The sequence below is a fragment of the Apium graveolens genome, chromosome 5 (assembly GCF_009905375.1).
Source record: "Apium graveolens cultivar Ventura chromosome 5, ASM990537v1, whole genome shotgun sequence".
NCBI classification, from domain to species: Eukaryota; Viridiplantae; Streptophyta; class Magnoliopsida; order Apiales; family Apiaceae; genus Apium; species Apium graveolens.
Window position 1 is genome coordinate 283609627 of NC_133651.1, and position 16761 is coordinate 283626387.

The 16761-nt window shown below is 30.9% G+C and overlaps 2 protein-coding genes across 4 annotated transcripts; one reads left to right on the forward strand and one right to left on the reverse strand.

The window, feature by feature from the left end:
* The first annotated feature begins 5693 nt into the window (after positions 1-5693).
* Positions 5694-6628, forward strand: LOC141659087 (light-regulated protein, chloroplastic). Its single transcript, XM_074465822.1, has 3 exons — positions 5694-6034; positions 6143-6304; positions 6398-6628. The coding sequence occupies exons 1-3, from the start codon at positions 5826-5828 to the stop codon at positions 6471-6473; spliced, it is 447 nt and encodes a 148-aa protein (XP_074321923.1). The 5' UTR covers positions 5694-5825; the 3' UTR covers positions 6474-6628.
* Positions 6629-6995: 367 nt separating this feature from the next.
* On the reverse strand, positions 6996-8867 carry LOC141659086 (uncharacterized). Of its 3 annotated transcripts, XM_074465820.1 has the most exons (6): positions 8739-8867; positions 8212-8622; positions 8002-8121; positions 7725-7817; positions 7533-7642; positions 6996-7377 (listed from the first exon to the last, which is right to left on the reverse strand). In XM_074465820.1, the coding sequence occupies exons 2-6, from the start codon at positions 8529-8531 to the stop codon at positions 7235-7237; spliced, it is 786 nt and encodes a 261-aa protein (XP_074321921.1). In that variant the 5' UTR covers positions 8532-8622; positions 8739-8867; the 3' UTR covers positions 6996-7234. The 3 variants fall into 3 exon arrangements, with proteins under 3 accessions (XP_074321921.1, XP_074321922.1, XP_074321920.1); XM_074465821.1 differs by having other exon boundaries at positions 6996-7351; positions 8212-8862; XM_074465819.1 differs by having other exon boundaries at positions 8212-8860.
* Between the last annotated feature and the right edge of the window lie 7894 nt (positions 8868-16761).

Here is a 16761-nt window from a genome sequence, read left to right on the forward strand (position 1 = left end):
GTCGGCCATCTTTTTGTGAGACTGAATATCATTTATGTTCTGCAACTAAAATCTTATATAAAAATATTACAAAAGGTATTATTTTGTGAATTACTCCCTCGGTCCCTTTGAATTGTTTACATTTTTCAGAGAGTGTCCGACACGCATTTTAAGGTGCATATAAAGTATAGTTCTGCAATTTTTTTTTACAATTTTGTTTTTCTGAATAAAAATTAAAACATTCAACTTTTATTCAGAAAAAGAAAATTGTAAAAATAAGTTAAATAACTATATTTTTTATGCATCTTAAAATGCGTGCCGGACACTTACTCAAAATTGTAAACAATTGGAAGGGACTGAGGGAGTATGTTCTACAAATATCATTATTTTATTCAAAATCTTAAATATCATGTATGTATTGCATGTAAATCATTACAAAATGTTTTATTTTACGAAACATTTTTAATTTGCAGAACATTTGTTCAAATTGAAGAACATGCACATTATACTTATTAAACTTAAATAATTTTCAACAAATTTTAATGAATTAGTGAAATTTGTAGAACATACTTCACAAAATAATATATTTCATGGTGTTTTAATTATTGAACATAGATGATTTCCTAGATTTTCAATAAAAATGTGATCTCCCTACAACTTCTATCGATACATATATTACTCCTCTTTTCTTTGTTGATGCTTTTCCGGTGGGTAAAGTTATTTAAAGGAAGGACTAGGAGTGATCATTTTCCAACAGATAATTTTAATTTTTAGTTATGGTCCGCCCCAGAAATGTCATACAAAATGGGAATTGAGATTAAGGCATTACAACAAGGATTCTTTGTCATGCCCCCTCCAAATTCTTTTGTTCACCAAGTCGTCAACTTCACAATTTAATACTCCTCAGTTTTTTTTGAATAGTTTACGTTTATGAGAAAGTGTCCGACACGCATTTTAAGGTGCATAAAAAGTATAGTTATATAACTTATTTTTACAATTTTCTTTTTCGGAATAAAAGTTGAATATTTTAATTTTTATTTAGAAAAATAAAATTGTAAAAAAAATTTACAGAATTATAATTTATATGCACCTTAAAATGCGTGTCGAACACTCTTTAAAAAATGTAAACAATTGAAAGGGACGAAGAGAGTATATAATACTCCTTCTACTACTCATGTAATTCTCATTAATGTCGAACACTCTCTAAAAAATGTAATGTAAAGAATTGAAAGGGACGAAGGAATTATATAATACTCCTTCTACTACTACTCTACTTCTCATTGTCCCCCGGAAACTATCAGGACGATTTGGTCCTTTGAAACACACCCTAAAAATAAGAGACGCCGACAGGTTTCATACTTGTGAGAAATCAGAAGAGCCAACAAAAAAATTATATGCATAATCGCTATTTCAAAAGATTTGATTATAATTATTATTATAATAATATAATAATAATAATAATAATAATAATAATAATAATTATTATTATTATTATTATTATTATTATTATTATTATTATTATTATTATTATTATTATTATTATTATTATTATTATTATTATTATTATTATTATTATTATTATTATTATTATTATTATTATTATTATTATTATTATTATTATTATTATTATTATTATTATTATTATTATTATTATTATTATTATTATTATTATTATTATTATTATTATTATTATTATTATTATTATTATTATTATTATTATTATTATTATTATTATTATTATTATTATTATTATTATTATTATTATTATTATTATTATTATTATTATTATTATTATTATTATTATTATTATTATTATTATTATTATTATTATTATTATTATTATTATTATTATTATTATTATTATTATTATTATTATTATTATTATTATTATTATTATTATTATTATTATATTATTATTATTATTATTATTATTATTATTATTATTATTATTATTATTATTATTATTATTATTATTATTATTATATTATTATTATTATTATTATTATTATTATTATTATTATTATTATTATTATTATTATTATTATTATTATTATTATTATTATTATTATTATTATTATTATTATTATTATTATTATTATTATTATATTATTATTATTATTATTATTATTATTATTATTATTATTATTATTATTATTATTATTATTATTATTATTATTATTATTATTATTATTATTATTATTATTATTATTATTATTATTATTATTATTATTATTATTATTATTATTATTATTATTATTATTATTATTATTATTATTATTATTATTATTATTATTATTATATTATTATTATTATTATTATTATTATTATTATTATTATATTATTATTATTATTATTATTATTATTATTATTATTATTATATTATTATTATTATTATTATTATTATTATTATTATTATTATTATTATTATATTATTATTATTATTATTATTATTATTATTATTATTATTATTATTATTATTATTATTATTATTATTATTAGTACTACTACTACTACTACTAACTATCAACCCTGCATAGGATGAATAATACCAATCAAACCATATTAACTCCCCTAAACTAATTATAGAGAAAAATATAGTTAATTTCCTTTAACGGTAAGCAATCTATTATATATCTAATACAGTAACGGGGTTCGCTGAGCAAATTTAATCATAAATACAGTACTTTCATATATATAATCATGTCATACTTTAAGTGTTATATTCTTATATTACAAAATAAAATAAAATTCAGGACTTTCATATATATATATACACACACATTTATATATATATATATAATATATATATATTCTCATATATTTACACAAAAAAATTAAATTCAGCACTTTCATATATATATATATATATAGACACACACATATATATGTATATATTATATATATACATATATATAAATAATATTATTATATTCACACAAAAAATTAAATTCAGGACTTTCATATATATATATATATATATATATATATACACACACATATATATGTATATATATATATATGGGTCCCTATCCACAACCATAGTTGGATAGGGACCCCTTACAACCAACAAATTGAAGATGTAAACGGAAGGCTGAGATCCGCTACAGCCGCAATGTTTCATTGCGATAGTCGCAATGAAACATTGCGACTGTGACCCACATCTCCATTTCCTTTTTTGCCCTTTTTCTGTATTAATTCATTTATCAATACTTTTTTATCTACATAAATATTAATTTAATAAGAAATTATTCTTAATATTTCTGATTAAAGACTGTATATTAAAAAATACTATAAAATATTTTTATAGTATTATTAAATATTATATTTAATATTTTAAAAGTATTGAAACATTAAAATGAAAATAATATATTCAAATATTTAATAATAAATATTATAATAATAAATGAAAATATTTTGATATTTACTTATTTTAATTATTCAATATTTTTAATAATAAATGAAAATATTTGAATATTTGAAAATATTAATAATATTAAATATTATATCAAATAACAAATAAAAAATAACAAAATTCTGCAAAACTCTGTTTACCCCCGCAATGAAACATTGTGGAGGTAACATAATTTTGCAAATTGGTCACTGCCCTTGCAAATGATTTATTTTTTATATAATACTATTTCTGTTTTACAGAAAACTTTCTGCCCAACTTTGAAAAAAAAATTCAAAAATAACTTTTTTTTAAAAAAATATTTTGGAGTCACTTCGTTTTTTGGGATTATTAATAATGCCAACAAGTACTAACATTAACAACATTGAAAATATTTAATTAAAATTCATTAATATTTCAAAGTACATGATAAGAAATTACAATCATTTTTTTCCTAATAATCTCGAGGGATAATTTCTTCTATCATGGCCTTCTTCCCTCGCCCCACAAAAAACTGCACTTTCGAAATTGTTTATTTGAACTTGACGTCTCGATACCACTTTTGAATCTACCCGCTTTGGGACATCCTTTTGTTTTTGACCTTGGGGATCTAATAACGGATCATCTTCTTCATCATCACTTTCATAATCCTCATTTATTTTTTTTTCTCTCTCTCTTCTCCCGGAAAAGACTTAATCACATACTCATTTTCTCTCTCAATCACGCTCAGCAAATAATTGTACCGCGGAACGGAGCAACTACCAACAACGGATAAACCTTGGAAAACTTTACACAATCCACTATATCTTGTTGTTTGAGATTCTACAACATTACCAAGCATCCGAGGGGTACACGGTAGAGGTCCCGCAACTTTGTTTCCGTTTATTGTCCACCTCATTGTGACAAGATCTGGCTGTATCATCGTCTTTTGTTTCTTGTTAAGGTAACGGATCATGTGTCTACAACCCACGTTGGCTCCTGATTGGCCCGTTATATATATATATATATGTGTTAATTTATGCAAAAAAAACCTTTAACTTATGGTCTTCATAATTCATAAAATATATGATTATGTTGGTTTACATAGGTATTTTACGGCGTCATCATGGCGTGAACGAATAATATTAACTAAAATAAATAATCTTGGTAAAGTTTACATATGAAATACAACCAAAAAACGCCTAGTATGTCGAGAGATGTGAATTTATTAATATTTTTCGAGAGAGGGAAAATAGTTACTAAGGTCAGAAATTAAAATTGAAGAATACTAAAATTCAATTAACAATTATAAAATAAAATTTTATGTAAACAAACAACTATATCGTGCAGTAGTTTAGACAATTACTAAAATTTCTAAAAAACTTCCATAGATCGTCCTTAACGGTGGAAAACAAGAAATGCCACTGGTCTCTACGTCAATTGTAGATAAACACTATTGCACCAATGCCATCACAATAAAAATCTACTCATATACGCAAATAAATCCATCAACATTCGGAGGGGATAACATGAAATATTATCATAAAATATAACTAAAATAATATTGATTCGTCCAATCTAGAGCATGCCCGTGCATTACACGGGCTATAAAGCTAGTTGAACCTTAAACTCCTTTCTGTAATTATACTATTCATGAAATACCTTAAACTCCTTTCTGTAATTATACTATTCATGAAATGCCAAATATGACATGTCTCTTAAAACACAATAACTCCCTACTTTAAGGGCAAACAATTGAACCTAAAACTACTTCATTTAATTAGATTATTGGTTTTTCTATTGTGTGTTCATTAGTACCCGATAAACACTGAAATTTATAATTTTAGACTCATTTAATTGGTTGAGTTAATATGAATGCAGTGGGGTCTATCACTATTACAAAAAATGAACCAAACAAATTGATTCTCGTATATCATGTGCCCATGACATGAGTACGTAATAAAACATCCGTTAAACTATTTAGGATATGACAAATATAAACCCCGACGATCAAATCACAACAGCTCCCTTACTAATTTAATACTAGAGATATGATAATTGTTAGCTAATTTTGAAAGTCAAATTTTAATTTCTTTAAAGTACATAGATGCAGTAAAATGGGTCTCCAAAAGACCCATAAGTTTTCCAAAAATCTACTTTAACCTTTGGTTAAACTTAAAAGATGCAAGTAAGATTATGAAGTAGATTTCCAAAAATTAGAATGTGTACCTGTGATGATATGGTTGCTTTTAAAATACTAAGAGCTAAATGCTGCACCTTATCTATTAAGTTCAAAAATATCTGCCAATCTTATCAATATTGATACCACATCCATACATTCACAATCACAGGTGTAAAAAATGCAATAGAAACAAACCCATCAAGTTGCTAATAAATTCATCTCAACTATGCCCCATGCCAATACAGATAACACATTATAATTCTGAAAACCAGACGGAAGAATCACAAAGACATAAAAATGCATCCGGCAGCAGCTACGTACCTTTTGCCATCACCCTTCTTTAGCTTCAGATGCCAAAAGTCCATAATAACTTATCAACGATCAGCTGCGAGCTCCATCTTCACTCCTGTAAAACCATCTTCCAAGAATAATAAACTCAAGACGTCTTCTGTGTCTGCTTCACCACAGGATAACAATTCAATCGTTGATTACAACTCCAAGACATCGTAAGTAAATCAATCCAGTATAACGCTACACTGAAAAAGTCCATACTTCATGCACCCTATGATAAGATACAAACTAGAATCATGTTTGCTAAATAGTGTATGTATCAGTGTTTTCCCCGCAGAAGCTTGTGAGACCATTGGAGGAGAAGCTTGCGATGTTGAAATATATCCAGAAGCCAAACTTATACCGGATTTCAAGAGCAGTCAAACACGGATTGTTTCAGAGGAGACAGTCGACAGAGAGTACCTTGATTACAACACTCCCAAGACGTAAAACCACCTTTCCTTTTTCTCAATCCAACTCCAGATAGTAAAACCTTTTAAATTTTTTAACATCTGATATTTTCTTGGAAAATCTAACAGGGTATTCCCAGGGGAGGCTTGTGACGACCTAGGAGGAGAGTTCTGTGAGCCTGAATATCAGGCTGGAGTCTACTAGCTAGGAGTATCAGCAGCTAAAAGCTAGTCTTTTTAAGTATTAGTTTCCCGTTACTCAGACTCTAAACTTTGTGTACTATGGGTTGAAAGTATATGTATGTAAAGGCATCAAACATGTATCTAATATTCTAATGCTAATATGGCTGCTTTAAATGAGTTAAGAAGATTTCAAAGAATAACATCATGTTTGATTTCCTCCTTCAAGTGCTCTAATAATACAGCACCCACTTATGATCAAGTTAATTGGGCTAGGACCTTGAGAACACACCACAGGTGAACTTGATGCTCCAATACACACATTACATATATAGAATTCTTAATCACATGTCGATGGACTGTAAAGAATTCACCTCTTTTCTTTTTTATCCAAGACTTATTCCCCTGCACATCTCAAATTTGGCTACTTCCGATAAAAGAAGAAAAAAAGCATAAGATCTCGGATGGCTTAGAGATGCTAGTAGCAAGGGAATTTGAAAGAATACATAAGAGAACATATGATGATCAGTTGATCAGACATGCTGCCTCAGTAAGAACAATAATAAATCACACATCCAACATTTTTTACGAGATAAACTCATCAGGAATCAATTACTACAACTTGATTAGTTGTTTCATATCCATTCCTTCTTCTACCAATACAAGAACATACATGAGCATTGGAAAAGAGTTAAGTGAACTGTAGAAAACAAGAGAAACATTTTTGTGTACAATATACTAAAATATCTTGAAAGGTTAGAGTTATAGGTAGCTACGCCTAAGATGTCACTGATCCTTATCTTCCGGAAATCCTTCCAGGACTAGTTGTTGAAGAGCAATGGAGTATTTAGCAATTCTCATCTTCTGCAAATCCATCTTGGCAGGGCTTTGAGAGGGAATCCTCTGGAGAAGAAATGTTCCAGAGTCACCTACCCAATCAAATCCTCCGCATATCATAACTAAATATGATTCAAACATATACAAAACACAGTAACCTTACCCTTTCTTATAAACTGTTAGTTTATATGCACATAATTATATTATTGTGTGGCTAATGAAGGACCTACAAATTCCGGTGGCTAACCTTTAATGTTATAAATGGATGAGACCCATCTCCTATAAATGTATAGCAACTTTGGCATATCACCTTGGTGTGTATCAGATAGAAGAAGCTTACATGGGTGGCCTGTTTCACTGATGTCGGTATACTATTAATAGTCATCAAAAGTTGTGGCATCATGCAGAGGACACTCTATTAGTAGGGTTAGTTGCTTACTTGGCATGGATAATGGCATTGCAACATAGTGCTAAAGTTTTCACCATGGCGAAGTCTCTACCACGGGGGTTATTGTATCTGTCCTGAACGCAGCTACAACAAATAAACACAAGAAAGAATGAGAAAACGTGTAGAAAACTCAAAAGATGCTCTCCTCCCTCCACACAGACAATAACATGATGAAAAAAATTGAAGGTTAAAAATGTAGCTTCTTTCGTCAAGTGAGAGGATTAATGTTGAAAGTGTAGTGCAGAGCAAAGAAGGAAGGAGCAGCTACCTATCGTGGTCATCGTGAAAATAAAGTCCAAAATCATCAACAATAACTGTGACAGGAAATTCATAATACAGGTGGAAGGCAGCAAAATAGTTGATGAGTCCCTCCATATCTTCCACATACCTACAGTTACATGAACAAGAAGAAGCAGTAAGTAACTAAGCGAAAGTAGGGGGGGACACAAAAAGAGGGTTAAATTGTTTAGTAGTTTACTTGATGTGAATGAGCTGAAAAACATGAGAAGCAGGATCAATTCCCTGGGAAAGAAAAGGAGGGTTAATTTGTAATTTGGAGCGTTTACAGATGAACACTACTCGCGGAGACGAGTGTAGTGTTTGTGAATGAGTAACATTAGCAGTAGAAGCTGGTTTTGCCGAGTTAAATGCGTATTGGAATAACAATGAAGTTTTGCCTGAATTAGCAGGGCCTGATAAAACAATGATAGGGTGAGATCTTCCTTGTGTTTCACTGCTGCTGCTGCTGCTGCTGCTGCTACTTGTCAACAAGAAGAATTTCCCTATTTCTTCATCCATCTCCTCACCCACTCACTTTTTAAATAAGTTATGTCACACCCACTCACTTTTTAAATAAGTTATGTCACACAGTAGGTGTTTGACGTAATGCCTGTAAAAGAAGAAACGCGAGTTTTAGCTTCAGGAGATATGAGGAAAGCCCTTTTGCTCTTTTCCACAATTGTCTACATTCACCACCAGGAGGTTCACACACTAATAAATACTCACTGTTATTAGGGACGCTGGAGATGATTCCATTTTCCGATTGCCCATGTTCCCGTTCCCCTCTCCCACCGTGTCCTCTTTTATTCAACTTCCCTAACTACAATCTACATTTCGCTTTTTTAGTGTAAAATGCAACATATGTAGCAGCTTATGATAGTTCAAAAAATCAGAATCCCGAATTCTGATCCGATCCGAAAAAGCACGAAAAGTTCCATCCGAAAAAAAACCCGACCCGGTTTGGTCCGGCCCGCGGACCTTAAATGAGCCTCCTTTTTTTCTCGAAAATCCGGCCCGACCCGAAAGCCGGAAAGCCCGGATAAAAGCCTGGATTTAAAAAAATCGGGATAAAAGACCGGATCGAAAAAAGCACGGATAAAAGTCCGGTTCGACCCGGATAAAAGCCCGGGTTTTTTGAAAAGCCCGATTAAAAAAACGAATTTTTTTATGTAAAATTTGAAAATATACAATACTTTTTATGATTTTTAAAATATTATATTATAATATTAGAAGCAATTAAGGTATATATGATTATTTATATATTATATTAAAAAATAATCATTTATTTCGGTGTCTAAACTACTCTATCTGAAATATCAAGATATTAATTTCTCCGGTATTTAAACTACTCATAGTTCGAGTTATAAAATATTAAAATATATTTTTAATATATAAATAAAAAGTCCGGATAAAGCGCGGTACGACCCGATCCGGCCCGCCCCACGGCCCTAAAACGAGCCTTATATTTCTTACAAAACCCGGCTCGGCCCGACCCGATTTTTAAAAAATCTCAGCTCGATCCGTTTTCAAAAAAACCGGGTTTTTTAAAGGCAGGATAAAACCCGATCCGATGGGCTTTTTGTGCATCTCTATTCGGAAGTTACATAAAACGTGTATTTAACCCTTTAACTTTTTTTTTAGCACCGTTGTAGCTGAAATAATATAAAATAATGGTTGGCTAAAATTTGCTTAATTTGTAATGTCTTTTGGTCCAATAGAGTTGGCAATAATGATTGGCTAAAAATTGTCTTTTTATTATTTTGAATAGTATTTTTTATTAGAAATTAGATTTAAATAAATTGATATTAATACTAATTAATCTAAACATGTAGTCATATATTAAGTGTCGTAATTTAAAATTTTAATAAATTGTTATAGATAAATATAGTTGTATATGAAAAATGGATTTAACACTAAATTAATATTTTCTAAATTACAAAAATATGGATCCTAATTAACATTTATACACCTGAATTTATTTAAGAATAAATTTTAAAAAAGGGACATTTTGTTTTCAGAAACAATATGAGAGGAGAAAAGCAGAGGAGTGAACAAATGAGAGCTGATGTGGACCATGTTACATATTTGTAGTGTTTGGCTATATATAGCCAACCAAGAGTGAATGACAAATCTTTAGACAAGGGGAATGGTCGGTTGGAGAAGGAAGATTAGGGTTGAGCATTCGGTCGGTTCGGTTTCTGACCGCACCGAATCGAACTAACCGAAAACCGAATAACTGATTTTTTTATAACCGAGTCGAACCGAACTTTCTTATAAACCGAACCGAATTATTTCGGTTTATTCGGTCCGGTTTATAAAAACCGAAAAATTTAAAAATATTAATTCTACACACACAAACAAGGTTGTGTCCTACAACAAAATTAGAAAAAAATCAAAATAAACTAAAGACCATTAACACAATTTAATAAAAAGGAGAAAAATAATTTGAGAAGTTAAATATGCAAATTATAATTACAATTAAACACCGAAATAATATATAAAATCATATGTTCATTATTTCTCACAAATGCACGTATAAGTCTATTAATAGCATAATCTCCGTTCAAGTGAAAACATGTAGTACTCAGAATAATGAGACTTATGTATTCGTTCTTGATATTAAAAGGATTTGAGGACATAAGATGTGGACTACGGCAAGTGTTGTAGGATCAACATGAGAAATAAGGTTCAGTTTAACAGGTCCCCCAATACGAAACTCATCATTGGATCAACTAAGAGGACTGCTTCTGGATAGGCAACCCCTCTGTGCCGTAATCTGACATCTGGCAGTGGTATAAATCTTTGCCTATTATCTGCCATTGCCATGTAGTGAGACCTGGAGTACTCAGAATATATTATATTATATATAAAATATAATTAAAAATATATGTGTATAATTCGATTAATTCGGTCAAAACCGAAATAATATTTTCAGAATCAGATCTGAACCGATTTTATTTCGGTTTAAACCGAAAAACCGAAATAACAGAAATTTTTGAAAAAACTCAAACCAAACCGAACCGAAATTTTAATGTTCGGTTCGGTTTTTTGGTTTTTGGTTCTGTTTTGCTCCCCTTAAGGAAGAGTGAGAGATATTGGCTATTTTGCATCATTTTCATCTGTGTTAGGTCCCGAATTATCGTAGAAGGGGGGGTTGAATACGATAATCACTAAATTAAAAATTATTTCGAATCTTTAGCGGATAAAATATTTAGTGCTCGGTTAGTGGTTTCGTGTTCTTGAGAGGAATAGTGTTTGGAACGATAAAAATGAGGAACACAAGATATTCGGGGAAATATATATATATTCGTATATAAATCCTCGAGGATGTTGCTACACTCCGGTAAATAAATTAACCGGCTACAATCTAAGAACAACAAGGTTCCTAGCTACTACAAAGATATACAAATTAAATCCTATACAAGAATCTAGCTTTTGTTTGTACTAGGATTAAATCGGGCATTATAACGTTACTCCGGTGAGAAGTTAAACGGATATTCAAGTAGCTTGAACTCCTCTGTAAATCTCCGCTGCCATTTTCATTACTCTCTTGGGAGAGAAGATGAACAGAAAAATTAAAATGAATGGCTTCTTATCTTTTACTGCAAAGTGTAGACTTTATACACAATAAAATTGTGTAGCTGAGAATTGAGTACTTTGTGTGGCAACAGCTTTTCTCTGTGGCGACAAGATCATTTCTGTGGTGACAAGGACGCTCTGTGGCGACAAGGATACTACTAGTACATATATATACTTAGTAAACTAAAACAAGATGTGGCGACAAGTTTGATTGTGCACCAAGTACATGTTCTTGTACTTAAACAAAAATGTACACGTTCCTTTTTTTTGTTTATTCTTTATTCCCTTTTTATTTCTTTTTGTTTTTTTTTCTTTTGTTTTTCTTTTTTTTTGTTTTTCTTTTTGATTTCTTTTTTTTTTGTTTTCTTTTTGATTTCTTTTTCATTTGTTTTCTTTTTCCTTTTTCTATTTTCTTTTTCTTTTTTATCGTTTTCTTTTCTTTTAGTTTAAATTGTAATTAAATTAATTTATAAAATAAACTTAAATATAACTTATATAAATAAACTAATTTAGATTTATAAAATAAACTTATTTAAAGTTTATAAGATAAATTATTTTAAGTTTATTAAATAAATTATATTAAAGTCCATTAAATAATTTATTTAATTTAACAATTAAACTTTGAGCTTCGCCAGTCCCCTGAGCTGTTTAGCTGTATACCCCGCGCACCTCTTCTCGTACTTTAACAGATAAACGTTCAATCCAAGTACGTTCCTCAACTTAACAATCCTTCTATAAATAATACCCAGATTCCTTTCACGTGCTGTTGACGCCTAGTACAACTGGTCTGGTTCACAGACGAGTAACCCCGATTCAGGTCTTCGTATTATAGCCTTGATTACATTGTTAAACTTGCCTCAACTTTATTGCTTCAGACACTGACTGTCAATAAACAACAGTACTTTCACTGGAATCCTTTCTGGTACCTATGTTTATACCTTGTCTTCAATTCTTCAGATTCCTATGATTCGAACACTGTCGATCTTCAATCAATGCCAATACACTGAAATCTTCCGGTGGCACTTGTATACTGAATCTTCAACATTTTTGAAACCCTGAAAGTCTTTAACCTTTGTTCTTCACTGAGGCATAATCATATTAATGAACTTCTTTCAGTGACTTGTAGACAGACTTCATGTATTCTTCTAATCTTCTGATTCTTGTATTTGCCTTGTCTTCATTCTTCCTGATTTCTTGTGTAGACGTAGTATTATTAACCTGTCATGTTCTAGTGTTGTTATTGTGTTGAGTTATCACATAACTATTCATACAGCTATGCAGTCTCACCAACAATCTCCCCCTATTTGATTGTTAAACTTAACAAACAAATTAAATAGAGAGGATAACTCAACTAACAACTAGAAAAAGTAATGTAACAGGACTTGTAAATAATGCTACTGGTTTTCTGGATCAAATACTATATTTCCAGATTGCTTGAGTAATTGAAATGAAAGATGCTTGTTCCTCTAGCACTGAACTGATCTTCAAGTAGCTTCATCTTCATTTCCTTGGTTCTTCAACTCTCTGCCAGATAACACTTCTCAGTCATGAAGTAATCATCAGCATCTTCTTTTGTACAACCACATTTCCTGTTGAGAAGCGCATATCTCTCTTGCTTCTCCCCTATGAGAATTAACTGCTTAAAGGAGATCACCTTCGTCTACCACCTCTCCCGTACAATAGGATCCGTAGATAAGAACTAATGGTACTCCCATTTTGGAAAACAACTTCTTCCCTTATGAAGAATAGTGATAAACCAAACCACTTCTTCTGATGTTGTGTGATGTACATGTGCTTTACCTTTTTCCTCCTCCTTGCTATTTCTCCCCCTTAGTTGAGGAATCCTCCAAACTATTATATAAGCTTTTATCTCCCCCTTAGAGAAGGAATGTATGCTGTTGTCTGAAGGAGTTCTCGTATGTTACTTGGTTGGAAAAGAAATAACAAGTCAGAGTCTAATCAACCATGTCCTTTTAAATGCTGCAAGAATGACTTCACTGTTGATCATCATGTTCACCAATCTTCTCAACTCCTTATACCTCCCAAATGTGAGATCACCAATTGTTACCAATTGTTAGCTCCCAAAGGTCCCAAGTATTCTAATCCAATTTTTAAATGTTAGGTTCCTAAGAGCTAAGTTCCAATCATAAACAGAATCGAGACCCGAAATATCAAGAACCATGTTTAGGGATTAGGAACGGGATATGGTGTTTCTGTCTTTCTTCCTCACTGTGAGTGTGTGATTCTGTTTCATGTACCTCATAAGTATTTCACTCTTCCCTCCACTCATGTTTACACTCATTCTCACAAGTGTATCACTCCTCTCATAACTCCAAAATCCAGCTGTACCTGCAAGGAAAATCACCTTAGCCATCCTTAAGGAGGTCACAGGTGGTGCAATGGGAGTTCGCAAATCCTCATCCTTGTTGAACTCGTCAGATGAATCTGAGTCATAATCTACAAGTTGCCAGTTTCCCTTTTAGGGTTCCAAATTTGAACTCTGGGAAGGTAAACAATGATCCAAAGAATTTAGCATAAAGATCAAAGTTTCCTTCTAATGTCTGTGAAGACATTTCCTTGTGACTCATCAGGTAATATCTGAATCATTTTCGACAAGTTGTCGATCTTCACCTATGTCAGATCCACTATCCGCAGATGCATCCAGGTTTATTAGTCCTGGGGATGTAGACACTGACCACTGACATATGGCTATTGGATCAATATCCTCTCCTAACACCTGTAAAGGTAATTGGTCCATTAAAGAACCCTGAACAATTGAATCTGACCGTAAAATGGTCGAAACTCTTGTTTCCGTCAACTCATCATTTGTGTGTGTAACATTTCCTTGTACATCAAGAATTGTTTATGTTTGAGGTGGTGACATTGTTAGGTCTCAATATGTTTGTAGAAGGGGGGTTGAATACAAACAATACCGTTTAATCGAATAAAATGCGGAATAAAAAAGTGAAACAAAATTCAAGTTAAATAAAACTATTATTAAACTTGAAAGGTGTTACAACAACGGTATCGTTTACAAGGGATTAATCTCAAATAAATTATTCCAAATCTAGAATAAATTTGACATGAACTTTTTCTATTTTTGTAATAAAAAGGATCAAATGCTAAATACAATTTGAGATTAAGTTCTAGGGATTTTGACCTGCTAGATAGTTACACAAGAACAAGAAAAGGATTTCTAGTGGATTAGATTTAACAATAAATACTAGAAATAAATGATCTGAGAATTCGCAATAAGTTCTCTGCAGTTTTCTTTTGTTCTGTGTTCTGCTGTGTTTGATATTCAATGCACTTCTTCTCTTTTAAAATCAGCTTCAGTTCTTTTATATTAAATCAATCCTTGATTTAACTGGCAAGACAATCCTTTCTGCTTAGCATGACAATCCTTTTAACTGGTAGGACTTTCGGTAGGACTATCCATTGAACTGATAGAACTTTCGGCAAGACAATCTAAATGAACTAGCATGACTTTCGGTATGACTATTGAGTGTCATACCGATTGTCTTGCTAATACAAAAGATAGTCTTGCTGGATTAAAACAGATTTTAATCAAATAATAATTCTGAATTAATTAATCAATTAATTCAATTAATCAATAAATTAATCTTTGCAGATTTAATTTATTCTCTTAATTAAATTATATGACTTAATTAATTAATAGAGAATTAATACTAATCTTGAGCAGCAACCATTCTTCTGAAAATCTTCTGAAAATCACTGTCAATTATGAATCAATTCCACCACTTCAATGTTGACACTCGATGTACTGTCTGGTTCATGAGTGACTAACTTCCGTGATGTTTCTTCATGCCTTGACTTTGATACTCTTGATTTTCTTCAGACTAAATCCTTGTAATTAATTGATACCCTGACGAGATCTCTGTCACTTGATTAAATCCACAATCTTGATTTATATCACTGAGGCTTGATCAATTTCTTGAGCTTCTTCCAGTGAATTAAGTTCTCAAGTCTGTAGACGAACAATGTTACTAATTTACTTTGAGAGATCTCTCTGACGATAGAACCACTATTTACTTGTTACATCCTTATTTGAGTTGAGTTAAATCCCGAATAAACAAATAGGCTATGACATATGCCTTTCAGACACTACATCAGATACCCTGGCCGATAAGGGAATTTCAATAGACGCACCTGTTGAGAGGATGGATCTAGTAACTGTTTTAGTGCCTTTTCAGCCATTACATCTTTTTGAGAAGATGTATGGGAGCTAGCAGTTGTCTTGTTTTAAATACTACTCATCTTTGTAGGAGACAGAGCTGCTGGGTTGACGTCAGAACCTTCCTTATGTGGTGCACTAAGGCACTTTCTCCCTCACGCTCATTCATACTTCATTTTAGGGGTAAGAGAATGTTGGTTGGTTTTGTTTCTGTGTTTGTCTTTACATTCTGGGATAGAAGTTATGGGTTTTCAACCTCATGACTATCAAATGAAAGAATGCCATTGGAGGCTGAAACTACCCTGGTTTAAAATGGATGTGGGATTGATTTTTCAAGAATTGGTAAAAAAAGAGACAAATGAGTTTTGGTATGATTTGGTTTAGGATCGTGTAGTGGAATGTAGTTATCAGCCTATAGCTAAGGAAGTTAAATGGAGAGTTAGAGCTGCAAATTTTAGAGGCACTCTTAAAGGTTGACCCTAGATACTTATGATATTTTTCTTGTTATTATCAACCATTTCCCGGGCACTGCGCAAGGAATGACACATATACTTTATTAGGTATACTTAAGATTAACAGGAAGATACGACCTTATCAATGGATAAAACGTCGAAATGCATTAATTGGTTATAATTATGCCATCAAGGACGACGATGAGAATATCAAAGATAGTACCAGATGTCAGCATTGGAGTTAGGGTTACGAATAATATAGTATGCAACGGTAAATGAAGTTTTCATCGACTAATGAATACGAAATGAACCCAAGGAGGGGTAGAAGATATATCAAAGTGGATGGACCCTTATGTGGTCGTTTCTTTAATTAGGTACCTTATAAGTGGATTATGAGAATAACAAACAACTCATTTAGTAATGACGACCATGTGTGCAATTTTTGAAATTTTAAACAAGTTTCCGAAAAAGATTTTCTTAACAAAATTTCTAAAAATTCTTGAAACAGAATGAGTTTTTAAAA

Bases quoted from the DNA above. Each gene is read 5' to 3' on its own strand.
- LOC141659087 (XM_074465822.1), top strand. From the start codon at position 5,826: ATGCATCCGGCAGCAGCTACGTACCTTTTGCCATCACCCTTCTTTAGC. The intron at 6,035-6,142 runs GTAAGTAAATCA...TGTATGTATCAG, and splicing joins GATTACAACTCCAAGACATC to TGTTTTCCCCGCAGAAGCTT. The intron at 6,305-6,397 runs GTAAAACCACCT...AAAATCTAACAG, and splicing joins GATTACAACACTCCCAAGAC to GGTATTCCCAGGGGAGGCTT.
- LOC141659086 (XM_074465820.1), bottom strand. From the start codon at position 8,531: ATGGATGAAGAAATAGGGAAATTCTTCTTGTTGACAAGTAGCAGCAGC. The intron at 8,122-8,211 runs GTAAACTACTAA...ATGTAACTGTAG, and splicing joins TTTCAGCTCATTCACATCAA to GTATGTGGAAGATATGGAGG. The intron at 7,378-7,532 runs GTTAGCCACCGG...TTGATTGGGTAG, and splicing joins ATCCATTTATAACATTAAAG to GTGACTCTGGAACATTTCTT.